Source organism: Manacus vitellinus, unplaced genomic scaffold (assembly GCF_001715985.3).
Source record: "Manacus vitellinus isolate BGI_N305 unplaced genomic scaffold, ASM171598v3 scaffold_16_pilon, whole genome shotgun sequence".
Taxonomy (NCBI): Eukaryota; Metazoa; Chordata; class Aves; order Passeriformes; family Pipridae; genus Manacus; species Manacus vitellinus.
In genome coordinates, this window is record NW_021939189.1 from 7,777,981 (window position 1) to 7,796,896 (window position 18,916).

Genomic DNA, 18,916 nt, shown 5'->3' on the forward strand with positions numbered 1-18,916 from the left:
ATTTCAATCACAAAAACTCCAAAGGTCAGAGATGCCAGGATTGGGATTCCACAAAGGTACAGTACTGACTTTTGTTGCAAAAGATAGAGCTCCTCCAGAGAAACCTCATAGCACAGCACTGATTTCTCCCCAGAAGAGATCAATCCCACATGCTGGATGGGGCAGGTTTCACAGGGAAGGTAGCATGTGATTCTGTAATTAGAGATGGAATCACAGTACATTCACAGGAGGAGACTAAATTACAGCTCTACAGGTGAAACTCTGAGCTCCAGCACTTTGTAAATCCTGTTTGTGCTCAAACCTCAGCTGCACCAAGTTTCCCAGTGTCCTGTACAGCATAAACAGGGAGGATTGGGGAAAATCAAGGCACTTTCGGCCAGGGCTACTTCTCTCCCAGTTCCACTTGCCCATTCTGCCTTTTGGCAGCTGTTTCCAAGACTGAAAATCTGTGGCCACCTCCAAATCTCTGTTGTTTGCAGTGACAAGAACCCCCATCCTCCTGTGCCATGGCTGGGCAGTGCCAGTTCTCTCCTTCCTGACCCGGTTGCTTCCCCCTCCCAGCAGGCTGAATCACACTACTCATTGCTCTCCAGCCACTCCCAAATACTTCTCAGCCTCAATTTCCTTACCCATGTCCAAATTTCCTGTGATCTTCCGTACTTTTACATCCTTCCAGCCCAGCCCCAGTGTCCAACAAGAACTGTTGCTCCTCTGCCCTATCTACTCCCAAACATCCTTTATTAAACTTCTTCCTCCAGCTGGATCAAAACCCATTCTGCTGACATAAGATGTCCCAGAGCAAAATCAAGTCTTCCAAGCAAAATCTGCCCTTTGACAAACTTTCTTCCCCTCCACAAAAGGAGGATGCAGCTGCTCTGCAACAGGAGCATCACCACCATTTTCTAGTTTGAGCAAAACAGCTTGTTTTCCCCCCTCCTTTCCTCCACCTCAAGCATTTGAGAAAGTTCTTATGTGATACTAGAAAGAAATAACAATAAAATGTAGAATTCAGCCAGGAGCAGACACCCAACACAGAAAACTTCAGCCTGAGCAATTAAAATTTGGTAGAGTTATAGGAAAGTGGAAGCAGTCCTGCAGCAAAGTGTGCCAGACAAGCTTTGTAACAGCCTATGCACCAGTTTCACCTGTAATAAAATATGGCATATCACACATCAAGGAAACACAGGCAGAGGGAAGTAAAATGCCTTCCCTGCGTATTTCTCAATGATGAACAAGTCTCTTTCAGGACAGACCTGCCATCAGTGCTCTTGGAACATATTCAAACTGCTTCTTTGCCATGGGACATTTTCTCCATCACTCACAAGATGCTCTTTTCCACTGAGATAGTCTTTGGAAATAGCTGCCAGGGTCTTTTTTGCCTCCAGAGCAAGTTTTAAAGGTGTTGGGGAGGGAGAAGGTGTTGGATGGCCCTCAGACCAGGTCCAGGGCAGCAACCACCTATCCCACCCATGACTCAGACCCAACACCACTCCACAATCTTCCTGCTGCAGCAACCGTGCCCCTAAGGCTCCTGCTTTGCAGGTGGCTCATCATGCCCTATCCCCACCATCCTTCTCCAACAGCAACCCTCCCACACCTCAGACACAGGCTGCTATCACTGAGTGACAGCTAAATCCTAGTTCTTGCTCTCTCCCTCCATCCTTCTCCTACATTTCAGGAAGGGACATGCCATGTCCTGTACACTCTCCCACAGCTCCTGCAGGCACTTGCTGGTGACCAGCAGGGAAGGGGAGGTGACCTTTGCCATTTTGCCCCAGCACAAGTGACAGATGGGACCATGGAGGTACATCTCCTGAACGAGCTCTTGGGTTTAAAAGGGGATGTGTGGGTGTGGGACAAAGAGGAGTCTGGATCTGTGTGGCCCAGAACAAGGGCACTTCAGTGAAGAAGGGACAGCTTGGGGTTTTTTTTTCCCCCCTCAATTAGCCAGCAGCCAAAAGTGTTTCCACTATTAAAGCAATTTTTATTCAGCTAAATTAAGCCAGTTGCCTCATTAATGACACCAACAAGCAGGAACCCCTGTAATTAAACTGTAAGTTATTTTATGCAGTTCAGCTCAACGCAATGGCAGAAACACTGCTGCTGGGGAGGGACCCTGCATGCCTGTGCCTCCTCCACATAGTTTCATCCTCCACTCGCCCTTGTTTCCAACCTGACACGTTTATTTCTGCATGGGAGAAGTTTTTCACACGTTTTAATAACATGGTGCCACTCTGAAAATCCTGACTGCGGAGGATTAACTGCACAGAGCAGCTGGGGCTGAGGGAGCACGAGTGACTGCCTGGCAGAAATGAGGAGAGATGCACATCCTCAGCTGTGGTCCCCAGCGCTGGATATGCTGATGGCACTGCATGGAACTCCCTCGATATCTGGGCACAACAGGTGCTTCCCATCATCTCACAGCTCGCTGCAGCCTTAGCTGGGTGCTGATGGCCACAGGAGAGGAGAATGTCAGCAGCCTCACATGCTGTTGTAGGGGCAGCTCCACCCAGGCTTCATATCTGCAGCAAGTAAGCTGCTAAAGCTTTGGGTTTGAACCAGAGAAATGCTGGAAAGTTACTCTGGGGCTTGCTTATCCCTGCCAGATAACTCCAGTGACCTCTAAAAGCAATGTTACACTCCCCATCACCCGCCTCCCCTTCCCCGTTCCCCCTCCCTCTGCTTCCTGTTTAGTAAGCAGCTTTGCTCATTAAGGGAAAAAATGTACTGTCCTCCCTTAATGAATGTGCTAAAATTACCCCAACAAGTCCCAGAAGCTGTGGCAGGACAGGTCTCCTCACAAATCAGGCCCTGCAAATATTAGACTCAACTGAAATCTCTGATGGCTCTGCACCAAGCCCCAGCAGGACATGCTTGACACAGCCTGAAAAAGGACCAGGCAATGCCAAGCACATGCAAACCTTGCACACTCAGGAAGCAAAGTGAGCAGAACAGAGTTGTGGAACTGGTCAGCCTCAGATTTTATAGCTGCCAAGATTTCTCCTCGATCTCCTCCCTTGTCCAGGCTCATCACCAGAATGTGTATACTGGTGCTATGGAGGAGTGAGACAGTTTACAGCGGTCCTCGGCCATGGTCTGGCATTACCTACAGCCCAGCTCTGCTACTCAAGCAACCCCTCAGCAACCCCCATGTCTTTACTGACCTCAAACATGCAGAAGCAATAAAGACTGCAAGGTTCAATCTTCCTTTGCGAGTTTGGGCAGCATAACTAACTCCTTTATCCTGTCCTCAGGTTCTGTCCTGTGCCTTGTAAGGCACTTGTCACACAGCACACGCCATCACATTATCATCTCATTCTCCACAAATTGTTTCTTGTTCTAGGGCTACAATCAGAATCTGCAATAATTTCTCAAACTCAAGAGCACCCTGCACAAGAGAGGAGCAAGAAACCATCACGGGTGACACAGAGGAAGAGACCCTACCATTCCATATGCAGAGCACAGGTCCTAGAGGTGTGTTGCTGAAGGAGGAACCACCAACCCCTCTGCATTTCTCAGTTGCAGGACCCTGATTTGTAAATTCCCAACTGCCACTGAAACAGTGCTGAGGGAAGTGAAAGGGGCTGGTCTCCTTCATTGTTCTTTAAACAACAGCTTTACAAAACAAAAGCTGCAGAGCAAGTGGGAAGGCGTAAGGCACCACGCCTCTGTCACAGGGCTCCCATGGCCAGTGCCAGCAGCACATCTGCCCCACGCCTCTCCTCCCACTACCTTTGCCAACGCAGCAAGCCATGTCCTGCTGCTGCCTTCAACCCAACCCATCCTTTACTTTAAGGGCTATTTTAAGGCCATCTCCTACGCCATCTACACTTTCATACCCTCTAAGTCATCTCTTCTGAGGCATCTCCCAGCTGCACGCAGCTTTGTTTGGAGACAAATCACCCTTCAGAATTCATTGCTGCTCACAGTTTCGGTTCAGCACGTGGTACAGATGGGAAGGCGTCACCAGATGTGGGTAATATTGTCCCCTGTGCCTTGAGGCACATCAGATGCAGGGATCTGACCCTCTGGACTACACTCTTCTTGCCCTTGTTGTGTGCACTTTCCATTGCTCTTCTCCAAAGACATCTGGGCTCTCAGAGGACTTAAGGAAAGGTTAAAAGTAGGGTCAGCCCTGCAGTTGCTTTCTCTTTGCCTGCCAGCTTCCCTGCAGGGCAGAGTCCAGCAGCATCCATGGAATAGGCCAGTCTTCTGCTCAAGGAGAAGAAAAATCAACCTGCAATAAGTAAGAGCCCTTCCCCATGGCTGCCCTCCTGCAGCCAGAGGTCCTCAGGGCTGCACTGCCCTCACCCTCTCTCTTCTGTCCCAGACTACAGTAATTCCAGGCCAAAAATATGACTATGTGTTGGGCTTTCCTCCTGCTTCTGCATGCAGAAATAATAATGGAGATGTATGCTGACTGAGGACAAGGGCTGCCAGCTGACAGCTCCAGTGAGGGGTTGGGTTTACTCTGCCTGTTTGCTTCAAATTTCATTGTTCTTTGAGCTGGGAACAGGGAACAACTGGGGAATGACTCCTGCTCACAGGTTTCCAGTGAGCCCAGCACAAACCCAATCGCTCTGTGTGAGACAACTCAGTGCTGTGGGCAAGACACAGTTCGAGGGGATGGTGTGGGAAGCAGATCCATGCCCTCAGGACATTCCCCAGCATCTCCAAGTATGCCATAATTGGACTTGATGAACTCAGAGGTCTTTTCCAACCTTAAGGAATCTATGATTCCATGAACACCAGACTTTCAGGCTTCCCATCACCTCCCCTTGGATACACTGAAAGCAGCAAGGACAGGTGCACAGGAGGTACCACTCCAGATGGGAGGTCACTCCAAATGCCCAGGCAGACTCTGGGAGAAGGTCCACACAAGAGCCTCAATGCCAGCACATCAAGAACAGATGTGCTGGGAGACAGTCTGGTTATCACTCTCCCTCCAGAACAAGCACTGTGCTCTCAGCTGTCAGAAGGCTCTTGCATCAAATTTATATATAAAAAAAAATAAAAATTAAACATCCCCACCTACTTGGATGCCCAGAAATCAATGAGCCCTGAATAATCTCAAACACTGCTCTTGCAGGGGGTTAGTAAAGACAAAACTAACAGCTGGGCCTGAGCCCCAATTTGCCTGATTCAGGGAAGGGTGCCAGAGGATGAGGTGGACTGGGATGGTACCGAGAGCTCTGCAGAGCCTCTGAAGAAAAGAAGGGGTATAAATATGAATATATATATATATATATCTCCAGCAATAGCAAAACAACAGGGCATAAGGCAGGGTAAGCTCTCGGCAGACTCTGCTAAATGGTTTCCAATTAATTAACTGATTACATGATAGAACAGAAGGGGATTCAAGTGAGTGCTGTTGACCTTTAAGAATAATTAATATCATCAGGATCGTAAAACTCTTCCAAGAAAAATAATTAGGAAGATTCTAATATTGCCTCCAAAGCCACATTGAAATGGGAGAGGAAGGTTCTGGTTAGTTCAGAGGCACAGTTCCCAAGTATTTGCTAGCAAACCCATTTCTCCCTTATCCCTGCTTCCCCCTGCAGGTCTCCCACACACACATGCTTCTTCCCTACCCCAGTTAACTCTTCCTCTCCTCTCCAGATCCATTTTCCATATCAACTCTTCTACAACCCATCCCCCTTCTGCTCCATTTCAACCTTCTTTCCAAAAGATCCCTTGCTTCAAGCCTTTGTTGCAACTCTATCTCTCCAGACTGCTCCCTATCTCTCCCACATCCTCATCCCATCCCCTGCTCAGCTTTGACCAGCCCCGAACTCCACCCTCTGCCTTCCTGGACCTCAGGAAGGAGCCCTGGTCCTTCCATATGACATCAATCCACTTTTTATCTCCAGTCACCACTGGCAGCTTCATAGACTGACAGAAGGCAAGCATTACATGTAATCCCAAAAAATTCCTTCTCTGCTTTTCCTCAGCAGTCAAGTCCATCACAGAAGCTGGTCTGGGAAGCAGATGTAAGTAATGCACAGCAACAGGAGGAAGTGAAAGACGGGAAACTCATGAATCCCTTATCTCCCATTACACCTCACCAAGCACATGAATGCTCCCACCTCGCTATATTTTCCTCGCTTCTCCTTTCCTGGTTCACTTGGCCCAAAGGTCCTGTGTGGGAGAGGGCTGGAAAGCCACTGAGCCAAGCAGGAACTGCAGTGGTGAACTTCTCAGGGAAGGTCACTTGAACACACTGGGAGGGAGGGAGGTTGCATGAGCAGCCAACATTTCTCGTGAGGGAAGTATAAAAAAGAAAAAAAAAGAAATCCACAGCCCTGGAATGAAACCCACCTATGCAGTAAATAAATAAATTTCCTCTGCTGCTTATTATCATTAAAACTTCTGTGGCTTGACACTTCACTAAATTATAGATAAAAGGAAAAATGGTCTTCCTGGGTTCAGAAAAGCAGGCTGCTGCCAGAGAGCTGTGTTTACAGCAGCTAATGAAAAGAAAGCCTGCCATTAGCCTGCAGCACTCGCCCCACCTTGGCGGGGAGCAGAGCTACCTGCACCCACAGCACCGAGGGCTCGGGAGCAGCAGCTGAGCACCATGAGGGACCAGAGCACGCAGGGGCCTTGGGGCAGCACGGGGAGGTGCACACATGAGGAACCAAAGGGACCATGCCATCAGCCAGTGGAGATGGTAGCTGCCACCTCCCATGCTGTGCAGAGGCTGCTGGCCGCAGCGGGAGGTGAGGCTGACATGCTCCAGCTCTGCCTCATCAAAAAGCAAGAAAAACCCTCAGCCTGGGAGACAGACAGCACCAAGCAGGGAACTGCCTCGCACCAGGCTGCTGCTTCCCCCCAGGGGCCTGTGGGGTGGGCATGGGGAGCAAGCAGGCAGCAGATGCCTGAAGCACACCTGAGCATGGGCATAGGAGTATTTCTTACCAAAAGCCTGTTTGCAGCAGCTGAGCACACAGGGAGGAGTAACACTGAGCAGAGGGCTGCCTGCAGCAACACCTGAGCCGTGGCATGATGTGCCTCCTCACAGCTCCGGGCACGCTTGGCTGAGGGGGACAGGGAACTGGTGGTGACTTAATACAGCCAGAACTCAGCAAAGCCTGCCTGCTACACTCCACATTTATAACCACCCCAAAAGCAGAAACACGTTTTGCCTTTGACAGTTAGCTCTGTCAAAACAAAAAAGAACGTCTGGACACAGAAGTTACATTTTTCCCCGTTCTTCTCAATACATGATGCACTTAAAAAGAAGTGTGTTTTGCTGGGCCCTGTGAGGAATATCTTCAAATGAAAAAACTAATCACCGCAAAGAACTGAGTGCTTCAGAGTGCAGCAGGCATTCTTTCATTATTCCGAGACAGCAAATTACCCACAATTACCAACACGCACAACTGGATACAACAAACATTTAGCCAGAGCCCACGGATTGCGGTTGCAGTGAGATTGGATGGCAGATGTCCTAGAGAACTACTCATGTGAGAAACCCCCAGACAGCAGCCAGGCAGTGGTGCTGCAAAAACAACTCCATTCACACTGCAGAGCAAAGTCAGTGCCAGGAAACACCGCAGTTCAGAAAGTTAGCATTCATAGAATCACAGAGTGGTTGGGGTGGAAGGGACCTTAAAGATCATCTAGTTCCAAGCCCTCTGCCATGGGCAGGGACACCTTCCACTAGACCATGTTGCTCAGAGACCCATCCAGCCTGGCCTTGAACACTTTCAGGGATATTGCAGGTATTGCAGCTGTCAAACAGGCACCTGGGCAGGCTGGTTTCACAGCAGCACAAAGGCACCGCCAGCAGTGACCCAGACTGGGCAGCCCACAGGCAGGATCACACCTTGACCCTGCTCACAGCTGCAGCCAGGAGTGCACAGGCACTAATCCCTCACTGCCCTGAAAGCGTGGTTGAGACTGGAAGGTGAAGGAGCTTGATCCAAGAGAAAGGCAAAGAAGGCAAGGGCTGCGCGCAGCGGGGCAAACTGCTGGCTGGGCTGAGCAAGAGGTGGGGAAGCCGGGAGGCTTCGGTGCAGGCAGGGAGGCTGGGTCAGAGGCCAGGCTGCAGGCAGGGAGGACGAGGGACCGCCGGCCCTGTCCGTGGTGCTGAACGTGGCCCCACCCCGCGGGACACCCGTGGGCACCGGCAGAGCTCCCTGGGCAGCAGTGCCGGGAAGGGCCACCCATGACCTCAGGCACGCTGGAGGACAGCAGGCACGGAACATGCTCATGCACAGTCACCAGCACGACTAAAGACACTCACAGCTCCCCAGGGAGACACACCCCTGGGTCTCACTGGCAGCCCTGTAAACACCCCACAGCCTCTTGAATCTGACGTAATTCACAGCTCATCCCTTCCCAAATACAAATAAGGGGAGGGGGTTGGTGGGAAACTCCACCCCTCGACCAGTATTGTAATAAAATTTTATAATTCCAATAAAAATCCATGACTGCCTAACTTATGACATTTAAATTCCTGACTTGTCACACACCATCATGAATTAATGTCCCATCTTTCATGCCCTGTCATATCTTATTGCTCAAATAACATATGATTTTAATGTTTCTATTTTTCTGCCCTGGTGCTTATTGCCAGTATATCAAAAAGGGAAAACCAGCCCTGCAATAATATTGTTGGTAAACCAGTACCATGGTAAGAAAAATCCCGGGAGAGAATTTGTGTAGTCATTTAGCTTTCAGTCATCCTGCCATGATTGTTCACTCTCTCCTCCAGAAGCTTTCTATGTCCTCAGGTACCCCCTCAGGGAGGTTCCTCTCCCCTGTGCTGTACCTCTCACACTGGCATAGGCAGGTAAGAAATGCTTTGCTCCACATCTAACCAACTGAGCCACAGGGTCTGGGAAACAAGCAAGAGGGAGAGCTGGAGGCTGTTCTAGAGTACCTCTGTGCTGCAGTGACCTCAGAGACCTAGAAACAAGACACTCTCTTTGTCGTGCCCAAATCTCCAGAAATCAGCTCATTCTGTGCTAAAAAAAAAAAAAAAAAAAAAAAAAAAAAAAAAAAAAAAAAAAAAAAAAAAAAAAAAAAAAAAAAAAAAAAAAAAAAAAAAGAAAGAAAGAAACAACACAACCCAAAAAAACACCAGTACACAAAACCACACACACTCATGTAGGAACAACCTCATTTTAAACATTCCCAGCATCATCTGCAGACTTTTTTAAAGAGGGGATGGGAAAAAACCCAGGACCTTCGCAAAAAATCACAGCTGCTCATTTCACATGTCAGTCAAAAGACAATTGATCAAACTTCAGGAAGGGAAATAAGTCTCACAATGCAGCTGGAAAGAACATCTCAACATTTCAAAGGAAGGAGGGAGAGGTAAAGCCACAGTAAAGTCCTGAGCCCAGGTACCAGAGTGGTAGGCATTATGTAAGAATTCAAGTGGGTAAAACTTATTTGTGATAGAGTTGTTACAACTCATCCTACATTAAAATAGCATTACACAACTCAAGGTCAGGTTTCATTAGAAATCATACAAGGTGTTAGGCCTCAAATAAATCCAACAAAACCAGAAGAAACAAGTATTATTCCGAAATTGAAGCAGAACAAATCTTCCCACAAGGTGTGCAGTGCTAGAGCTGGAAACTTTCTTTCTCAGGTCCCACTAGTGTACATCAGTCACAAGCTCACCCCTCCCCTTTTATTATAGTGTAACAAACCCTCTCCACAGCCAAGTGAAGCAACCTGCAGTCAAAAATTAGTTACCTAGCCCTCTGAATGCAGGTCAAATTATTTCAACCCAGCCTGAAGGAAAGCCACAGTCCTGCAGGGAACTGGTCTCTCCTTTGGCCTTGTGCACAATGACTGGTAAAACCCAGGACCTACCTCTGCCACTGCAGAAAAAGGAATAGCTGCAGTTAACTGCTTATCAGTCACCTATGGCAATAAAACGGGGAATAAACATGCCATCAAACCACTGCTGCCAACTAGCACATCAGCAAGGACCTGCTCTACACTGGTATCCAGGGGGCAAAGCAGATGGGGAGAAGAACAGGAAAGTTTATGGAAGCAGAGGAGATGCTACAGTTGTTTATTCTAGTGACTGCACCATAAGCATGCCCAGCATTTTATAGAACTAGAGACATACAGGGGAAAATGCCTCCCTGAGTAAATCACAGCACAGAGGTTTGCTCCTGGAAGGGGCTGCAGCAGGAACACCCTTGCAGCACAAATAGGAATCAAAGGGTACCCAAGCTGCCTGCCTGGTTAGGTTTACTAAAGAAACATTCACCTAATACAACTTAAAGGTTGTTTAAAACTTTCTCATACTTCTCATTTTCCATATATTCATGGAGAAATTTGGTTCCTATTTAGCAAATGCAAAATAAAACACATTAAATAATCAAGGAAGTGGGTTGGGCAAATGCATTTTACTTTACCTTCCCAGTGAGCTAAGAGCTCACATATAGTCATATACTGTGCCCCAGCTGATACACACAGACTTGTTAGGCTGCATTGACCCAAGAGTATGGATAGAAAATCAAGAGCAATTAACACATGACAGTTTGGGTTAGGAGACTGCCAGGATGTGTATGACAGCAGTGCAGTGATGAAAGGACAAAGCAGGGAGAAACCACTAGGAAGGAGGAGAAAGGGTAATAGGACATCCAGAATCAAGCAGAGAGTTGCAGGCGGGCACAGGGCCTGGAGCTGGTTACTGGAGAGAGCAAAAGACAGTTAAAGAATGGCTCATCCAGAACAAGGTGACAGATCATTAACCACCGAGCAGGGGAAAGTGACCCTCTAACCTCAACTGAGAGGCAACAGTGTTGTGCACTAATTCAGCATTCTGATACTTTGTTTATTTCTCTATTTAGTGTAAGATCTCGATCAAGTTCCCAGACACACAGAGCAAAGAAAGGGAAACTCACTAGCCTTGCAAGAAGGTTGCCTGCAGCCCTTTGAAAGTGCAGGATCCTTAGCTGCTGGAGGGCTACAAGTCCTGTCCTGAAGCAGCACTGAAGAAGGCAGAGGGCATCTCACCACCTTCGTCCTGCCTCAGCCCCCTCAGTTTTCAGGGGATGCAGCCTAGTATCTTGCCTATCAAAGCCTAAACCCATAACACAATCTCTGGGAATTCCCATGTCAAAGCAAAAAGTTACATTCCATACCAAGGCACCAGTTCATATGATCACTACACAGCTGCCATGAACCCAACCAGGACACTGAAGCTAAATCCTCATCCTCAGAAAACAACAACTGACAGATGAGGTTCTGGAAGGCTCCAGATTAATCACAGCTCAGGTTTGCCTGTGAGAACAAGCCATCTCAGTCTTTCACCAGGCAAAGCAGGTCCCTGTGGCATTCCTGCCAGCACCTTCCAGTTATTCCTCAATCCTCATTTTGGGGAGAAAGGGACCGACATGGTCACACACATAAAAAAGCCTGTGGAGTTGGTGATCTGACCACACCATACTCAAAAACCAGTTACACTCAGCACAAAGCACTCCAGGGTCTCCATGTTTAAGACTCTTGGGTGAAGACTGGAAGAGAAAGCTTGATCCTCAGTCCCATCCTTACTCTGGCAGGCGATGCTGAGAGGGCAATCTTTGACAGAAGCTGTGCCTGGGCTGGTCCACAAACTAATTTAGAGCACATATAAACCTCCAGAAGACAGTTAAGGAAGAGCCTCTGAATGCAGATAGAAATGGCAATTATTAATTTTCTAAATAGAAATCTGACTACTTAAGCCTTATTTAAAAGCATGCCTGTCTCTGTAATTACACAGCCTTAATTTGTTTTCTTTACTACACAATAAATAAGGTGTGCACAATTACCCTCTGCAAATACAAGGCAGTGCCTCCTGACTGGCTGGTTGAGTACCCAGCCGCCCAGGAAAATATTTAGAGGGAAGCAGCCTCTTAAGTACCTGCTTACCAGTAAAGGGGGACTCGGGCACTGCAAATATCAACTTGTCTCGCTCAGCCTGCTGAGAGCTCACCCTCCTTACATGCACAGCTCTACTGTCCCATGACCAGTGAGGGCTGCACACTTTGGCCAGCAGCAAACAGGTCGTGACCCCCCCTGTGTACCAGTTCCTGGTCCACTGTGAAATAGTTCTCCTGTGGACTTCCCAGTTCCTAATGAGGAATTTGTTAAGGCTAAATTCTTACCTACAAGGCACTACAAAAACTTCTCTTTACTATGCCTCTGCCTATTTTCATGATACATGTAGGAAGTTGATCTCCTCAGGACTTGTAACCCTCTATCAAGTTCAAATAAATTAGCCAAAGACTTCCACTGTCATTAGAAGAAGGGACAGAGAGTTTGAGAGCATGCAAGACTTTCCTCAATAAGCTGTGCTAAACACAGCAGCATAGTAAATATGTATTCAGATGGTTTATGTCTCAAATTTAGGAACCACACCACACTAAAGTTTTCTTGTACAGCCTCAAGCCAAAAACTGAGGTTTTCTGTCAATACCAAGCATTTTCTATGTTCAGCTGCATTGCCTGCTAACACCAACATCCAGGAATCTGGCTACAAGTCTTCCACAGCCTAGACTTGCTGGTCCTCACATCCAGTGCATACAGTTGTCCAGGACTATTCCTGCAACAGCCAAAGGACTGTCAAAGATGCACAGAAATGGGACCAGAAACCCACCAACGCAACTTCTCCCAGTGAGATGATCTGAAGAAATGGCACAAAATAACATTGGAAGATATCCAGTTTACATCAGACCCACATCCAGCCAGCACTTCTTTTGGAAAGACTCAACTCTCTTGGTCCAAGCGCCAGCAGATAACATAGATCCATGTTGCAAAATCCACTGTTAAATTTTGGATTAATTGCCTTGTAGCAGTGATAGGCTTCACATCACCAACAATCAGACAAGACCATGGAGCCCTAATTGTCCCCATTCAAGCAGAAGGAAGAGGAATCCAAAGCCATTTCTAGATCCAAACTTCTGGCTCCAGGTCACCCACTGCTACTCCAGTGATCAGGTTAACCTCCAGCCCCTTACACTAACACAGCTAATTTCAAACCTTAAAGGACAGGCATGAACCTGCCCAGCTGCACTTTGGAACACTCTGAGGTCTACCACTTGAGCACCTGAATGGTGAAAATCCCCTTCATGGGTATCTCACCTTTCCACCCTGACTCTGTGATGGGGAAGGGGGAAAAAAACCAAGCCAAACTTCATCCAAACCCTCACAAACCTGAGCTCCTGCAATTAGAGCTGGGATAAGTGATCTGCTTGTGATTGCACAGCTGGGGTCTGAAGACAAGCGCGTGCACAGAGGAAGGGCCAGAAATAGATGTTACTGGGAGAAGGCAGAGCTATCTGGCCCATTTGAGAAGAGGAAACCTTGATGAAAGGCACTGGGAAAAAACTTAGTTCAGCAGGAAGTTTGGATTTAACCCAGGATGGGAAGGGAGGGGGGAGGGAAAAAAATCAGCTTTTGAGACCTCAGAATTTGTACATGAGCTTCATGTGAAAAAATGCTCAGACCCAGACTGTAGCACCCTGCAAAGGTCTGGCCGGGGGTTCCCACCTCCCTGTGCCAACCCTCACTGGCAGTGAAACCACCTTCTCATTTATTAGACACATTTGCCATCTTATTGACTCAGCTTCACCAGCAACCATCCAAACAGTCACCAAAGGTGAAGGAAAACCAGAGTGGCAGCGATAACTTGTAGCAGTAGCTAAGCAAGCCCTAAACACCATCCCATAGTTCCCAATCCTGCAGGCAGCCCTTCCACAAGGGGATGGGGACAGTATCACTCACTCCTCTCTGCTACTGTACCTGGTTGCAGCAGCCCAAGACTTAGAGCAGAGTGACATTTCCATTAATCCTTTTATCCCTGGTTCTTACGTGCAGCGGCTGCAGAGGATGTCAGGCCTTCCAGGGAGGCAGCACCTGCAGAGCAGCCAAGGAGGCACCTTGATGCACTGCCAGAGAGCTGAGGCCATGAGGGGAGCCTGGGTGGCACCAGGCACCTGCCAGGTTGTGTAAAGCCTCAGGAGCCACCCTGGGAAAGGCAACCTGGCTTCAAAGGAGCACTGGCACCGTGGCCTGAGAGCCTCTAGGGAGCAAGAGGGAGTCACCAACCCTGTAAGCACTAAGTTTCCATCCTTGAGTGCGCAGCATCCTCTGCAGGGAACATCCACCTTGCAAACACCCATGCTGCCAAGTCCCAGCAACAGCATCAAAACCCACTGGCAAAAGCTAACCAAATAATATACTTACTCGCCTCGAGCTTCAAAAGGCAAGGAAAGAAAGATGTGAAGGACATGATCAATCTTACACAGCCCAAGCAGTAAACAAACACATATTTCATCACCACGTACCAACCCTAACTCTTGACACAAGATGGATGTGGGGTTTTTCCCACTCCCAAAAGTAATTCCAAGAGACAAAAACAAACACTTTGGGAAAAAGCAGCAACAATTGCCTGTGTACACATTAATGACATATTCAGCCTCGAAGCAAGTGTACGGGGCCTTTTAAACTCCTACGACATCCAAACTAATTTCATCAGGAATCAAATGTTATTCATTTTATCTGCGAGATACATAAACAGCAACTACACAATTAACAAACAACATTCCAAAAAAAAAAAATAAAAATTTGAGAGTGGTTCAGAGAGAACACTTCCCAGGAACAAACAACTACAGAAAACACAAAAAACCTGCTTCAAATCAAAATTACAAAGGGCAGAAATCAGGAAAATCCCAGTGGTCAGCTTTAACGAGGGTTTATTATGAAAAATATGCAATTCTCTAAACTCAAAAAAGCTCAGTCCATGTTCACAATGCCCTCAACTATTCATGCCCTTTGGTTCCGCAGATCTCCTATTTAGCAAGTACTTTACTGTCACTTAGCAACTGTAAATGGTTTTCCAAAAAGGGAGCTTTTGGGGTTTTTCAGTTCACGTCATCTCTAAGCAGACATCAAAAGACAAATCTATCCTGCTCTGCAGGTCGCATTTATCTCCTTGCCCCAGGAACAAGTCTGTATCGATGGCCCAATGCATCTGCAGACTCAAATGGATGCACTTAAAAAGGGAAGAAGCCACTAGCACTAGTTACCAAAAAGCAGGGATACACACACTCTCCATCCAGCCCACCAGCTCATGCCCAAGGACGGAGCCGCTCAACAACCCCTTTTCACCTTTTGTATCTACACTGGATAGAGAGGGCTTTGATCTTGGACACAGTTACTTGGACAAGATATTTCAAGCCCATAGAGTACCTTGCGGAGTGGCCTAAAATTCAGGCTTTGATTTTTCACCTTGGGAAAAGTAAATACACATTTAGAAAATAAACCAGTGCCCTTGGCATCAAGGATGTGGAAATTCCCCGTGACACTGTACTTGCTGGCTAATGATGCCCCAGCAGCTGGACACTTGTGCAATGTCCCATGATAACAGGACTCCAGCCTCTCTAGCACAAAACGATCCTACCCCAGGCCCGCTGCAGATGCTGGTTTAAGAAGTCAATAATTAGGAGCAGAGCTGGCAGCCCCTGCACCCCAGGATTTGTATTGGAAAAGCAGCCTTTGGTTAAAAACTAACGAGCGGGGCAGGCTCTGGCTGTGCACCGGGGCTGGTGGCCGCCCCCAAACTCTGCAGAAAGGGAAACGTGCACCAGCCCCTTCAAGGCTGATAATGATGCAAGCACTCGTTAGAGCGGCGATCAAAGCCAGGGCAGTTATCAGAAACCCAAACCCATCAGCTGCCCAGCGGGACCTCACCCCATTCCTGCATCGAAGCCCATTCCACTTCCCTGCACATTCGCTTTTCCATTTCCTGCCCTTTCCCACCTCTCCCTCTCTTTTCAGCGTTCTGCTTCCCTCTCCTTGCTGTTCCCAAGAGGCACTTTGGGGATCCACTTTGTGAGTTGCCTTTCCATAGGGAACAGAGGGGAAAGGGGACAGGAGCCACTGGCACTCACATGTAGTGCAGGTGAGGGTTCTTGGCAAAGGCGCGTGGCTGGATGTTTCGTAGTCCTGAGTTCCTGATTGTCCTGCAGAGAGATGCAGAAGGGCAGCAATGGAGTGAAGGCAGACAACTGCTCTAAACCCCTACTCAGCACCTGAGAGCCCTTGATTCCCCCTCCCACCCCTGGAGGCACATCTGTCCCCAGGCAGCCTCTGTGAGCTACAAGCGAAGAGGAAATTCAGCCTTTAAGCTTCATCTGATATGGTAACAGTACAGTGCAGATCAGCTGTTGGGCAAGGCTCTGCTCCCACATCCACCAGGGCTTGCTGGGGTGGCACAGGCCATCTCCTGCTCCTCTCCCTCCATCTTCACAAGCAACACTGCCACAAGCAAACCTAACCCTCAACAAAGTCATCTCCCCTCTTCACACCCAAGAGAAAAGAAAACTCTTCTGCTTGCAGCTCTGAAAAGGAAGGGTATTTTACACTAGGAATTTTGGACATTGAAGGGGGAATTCTCTTCACATCCTGTTTTAGGAAAGCTCTCAATATCTGCTGCCACTGCTGTTTTCTTAGGTGAGATGAAAACAGCAGCCAGCCTGCTTACAATGGATCTGTGTGTGAAAAGTACAGCTTGCTGGAGTTTGGTTACTGAATGCTCAGCCATATACACCTCCTCCAGCCCACATGGGAGCTGTACTTAATGTAAAGCTCCCAATGAAACACATTATTAGAGTCTCTGATTATCCCCAAGCAACACTCTGCATCTCACACAAGCAGCACCCAGGGCACTCCCAGATCCAGGAGTATGTAGGAGGGGGAATAAAGAGATTGGGTGGTATCCTTGCTTGGCCAGGCTTCCCAAGCATCTGGCAAGTCTCTTCAATCTCATGGACCTCAATTTCCCCTCCATGACGCACACAGTTGACCTCTCCCTGTGCTCAGAGAGCTGTGCAGGGAGATGCAATTCCCTTATTGTGCAGCACCACCGTGATGGTAACTGTTCTAAATGAGGACCAACAGCCCAGCAATGAAGGATTGGTGGAGACAGCTGGAATTTCACATTGTGGGGCTGAAATGAGTCAGAACAACACATAAGCCCAGAACCAAAACAGCAGGGGAGGGGAGAGGTCAGGGCTGATGTGTGTTGACAGAGCTGTCAGGAGCTAGCAATCTTCCTTCTCACAGACCCAGCAAAGACCAAAAAGCACTTCATCTCCATTTTGTGGAGTCTCATAGCAAAACATAGTAGATCCAGCAGCTTAAACTGGCAGCATGGAGACTGCAGATGGAGGGAAGCCACGGCTCTGCTGGAAGGAAGGGGTTGCCCAGGTCCATTCCCCTCCCCGAGGCACAGGACATACTCACAGCCTCTGGAGTCCTGTGTACAGCTCCATGTCAACGGCGTTCAGTGTCTGCAAGTTCTTCCAGTTTTCTATGAGTCTGTGGAGAAGAAGGAAAGGCTCAGTTGTGGCACAACCAGATGGTTGCTCTGTCTAGGCAGGGGATAGCACACGGAGGGAGTGCCCTGCCACCCAGCCCCATTCTGTTTTCCCAGCATCTTGGAAAAGTCAAATAATGTGGGTTTATCCACAGTTTCAAGCACAGAATGTGCAACTGAGCCATTGAACATCCTTGCCCAAGTCATTGCCACTCACTGCACACATCATTGAACAAAGACACAATTGAAACGGATTACACAAAATAGTGAAACCAAACAAAACCTCTCAACGAAAACTTAGGGCCTAAATTTAAAAAGTCATATATTTATCCAGTCTAACTGGGGTGGATAAACAGGGCCCTAGTCTTTGCCGGCTGGAAGTGCTGCTGGCAGGAGAGCACCAAGCTCAGTTTGGAAACATTGCCTTTATTACAAATTCCTCAGTCGCCTGGGGCAGTCTGTCAGGTACGTTATAGAGAACAAAAACAGAAATAGATCTGTCACCACAGGATCATTTTCAGTAAATATTAGAGTCAGGGGAAGGTGGCAGATCAGCAGTCCCAGAGAACAGGGTCCCCTGTTGTCAGCAGCACAGGAGTGATGCTGGCAGCAGTGTGGCTGCTGCCATGGGCTTCTGCTAACAGGCTGCAATGGTAGGTGGTGTAAAAGAAGTTCAGTCCTCATCCTCCAGGTAGTCCTTGGGCAGTTCTGGCTTTCTTCAGATTAAACTCAGACACCCTTCCACCAGAAAGCACAAACATTTTCAAGGAGGTTTTCACTGAAAAGCAGGTGGAGGTGGTCTTCTCTGCAAGTCAACTGAAAGGGGGAAAAATATCTGGCAGGTTCCCCTTGGACAATATGTGAAAGAAGCCCAACTTTGAAGTCTCTGAACACATACACCCAAGCTCACATCTGTCTTGATGCAATAGTTGGCTTTGGACTTGACCCTGGGGAGGGGAAACATCTCCAAGTGATGCAGGGTTGGAGTGATGAGAAAACACTGAGAACTATTCTGTGATTCTATGATTCTAGGCAAGAAGGTTGCAGGACCCCACACCGTGGTCCAGAGGGTGAATAAGCAGAAGAGGGATCTTAGACCACTTCTAGAGCAGTTGCAAGGGTGATACATTCCTCCTCCAGCACTTTCTACACCTTGTGCTTGCACAAGAGCAGATGAATTCACGTGACAGAAGTACATGGACTTCCTTGAGCCACATTCCAAATAACATCCAGTTCAAAAAAGAAGAATACAAAGCCTGGACTAAATCTCAATGTATTCCTCTGCTCTCGCGATACAGATCCAAGAAAAGCAGAGACCCACAAGAGTCACCTCTGCTTTCCACATGTTCCATAATTGCCTGCATGCCCAGAGGGGTTAGTGCAAGGACACAGCATGAGCTCCCAACCGCTGCTGCACGACAGTGTAAGTCACGGTTCATCCTCAATGACCTGCTCATCGGCTTGGATCGCCTGTGTCCCAGACAGAATGAGAAACAGGACACTATTACAGCCATTTTATATTCCCTGCCAACATCTAAGGCCCCTGTGAACATTTGCAGAACAAAACACAGACTGGGAGGAGTCA

The 18,916-nt window shown here is 48.0% G+C and overlaps 1 protein-coding gene across 1 annotated transcript in view; it reads right to left on the minus strand.

The window, feature by feature from the left end:
* LOC103767335 (NT-3 growth factor receptor) overlaps positions 1-18,916 on the minus strand; it is a 143,450-nt gene that overhangs the window by 92,766 nt on the left and 31,768 nt on the right. Inside the window, exons 2-3 of the mRNA XM_018069699.3 lie at positions 17,259-17,333; positions 15,905-15,976 (exon numbers count right to left, since the gene is read on the minus strand). Of these exons, the coding sequence (XP_017925188.1) occupies positions 15,905-15,976; positions 17,259-17,333 (147 nt within the window). The remainder of the gene's footprint in view (positions 1-15,904; positions 15,977-17,258; positions 17,334-18,916) is intronic.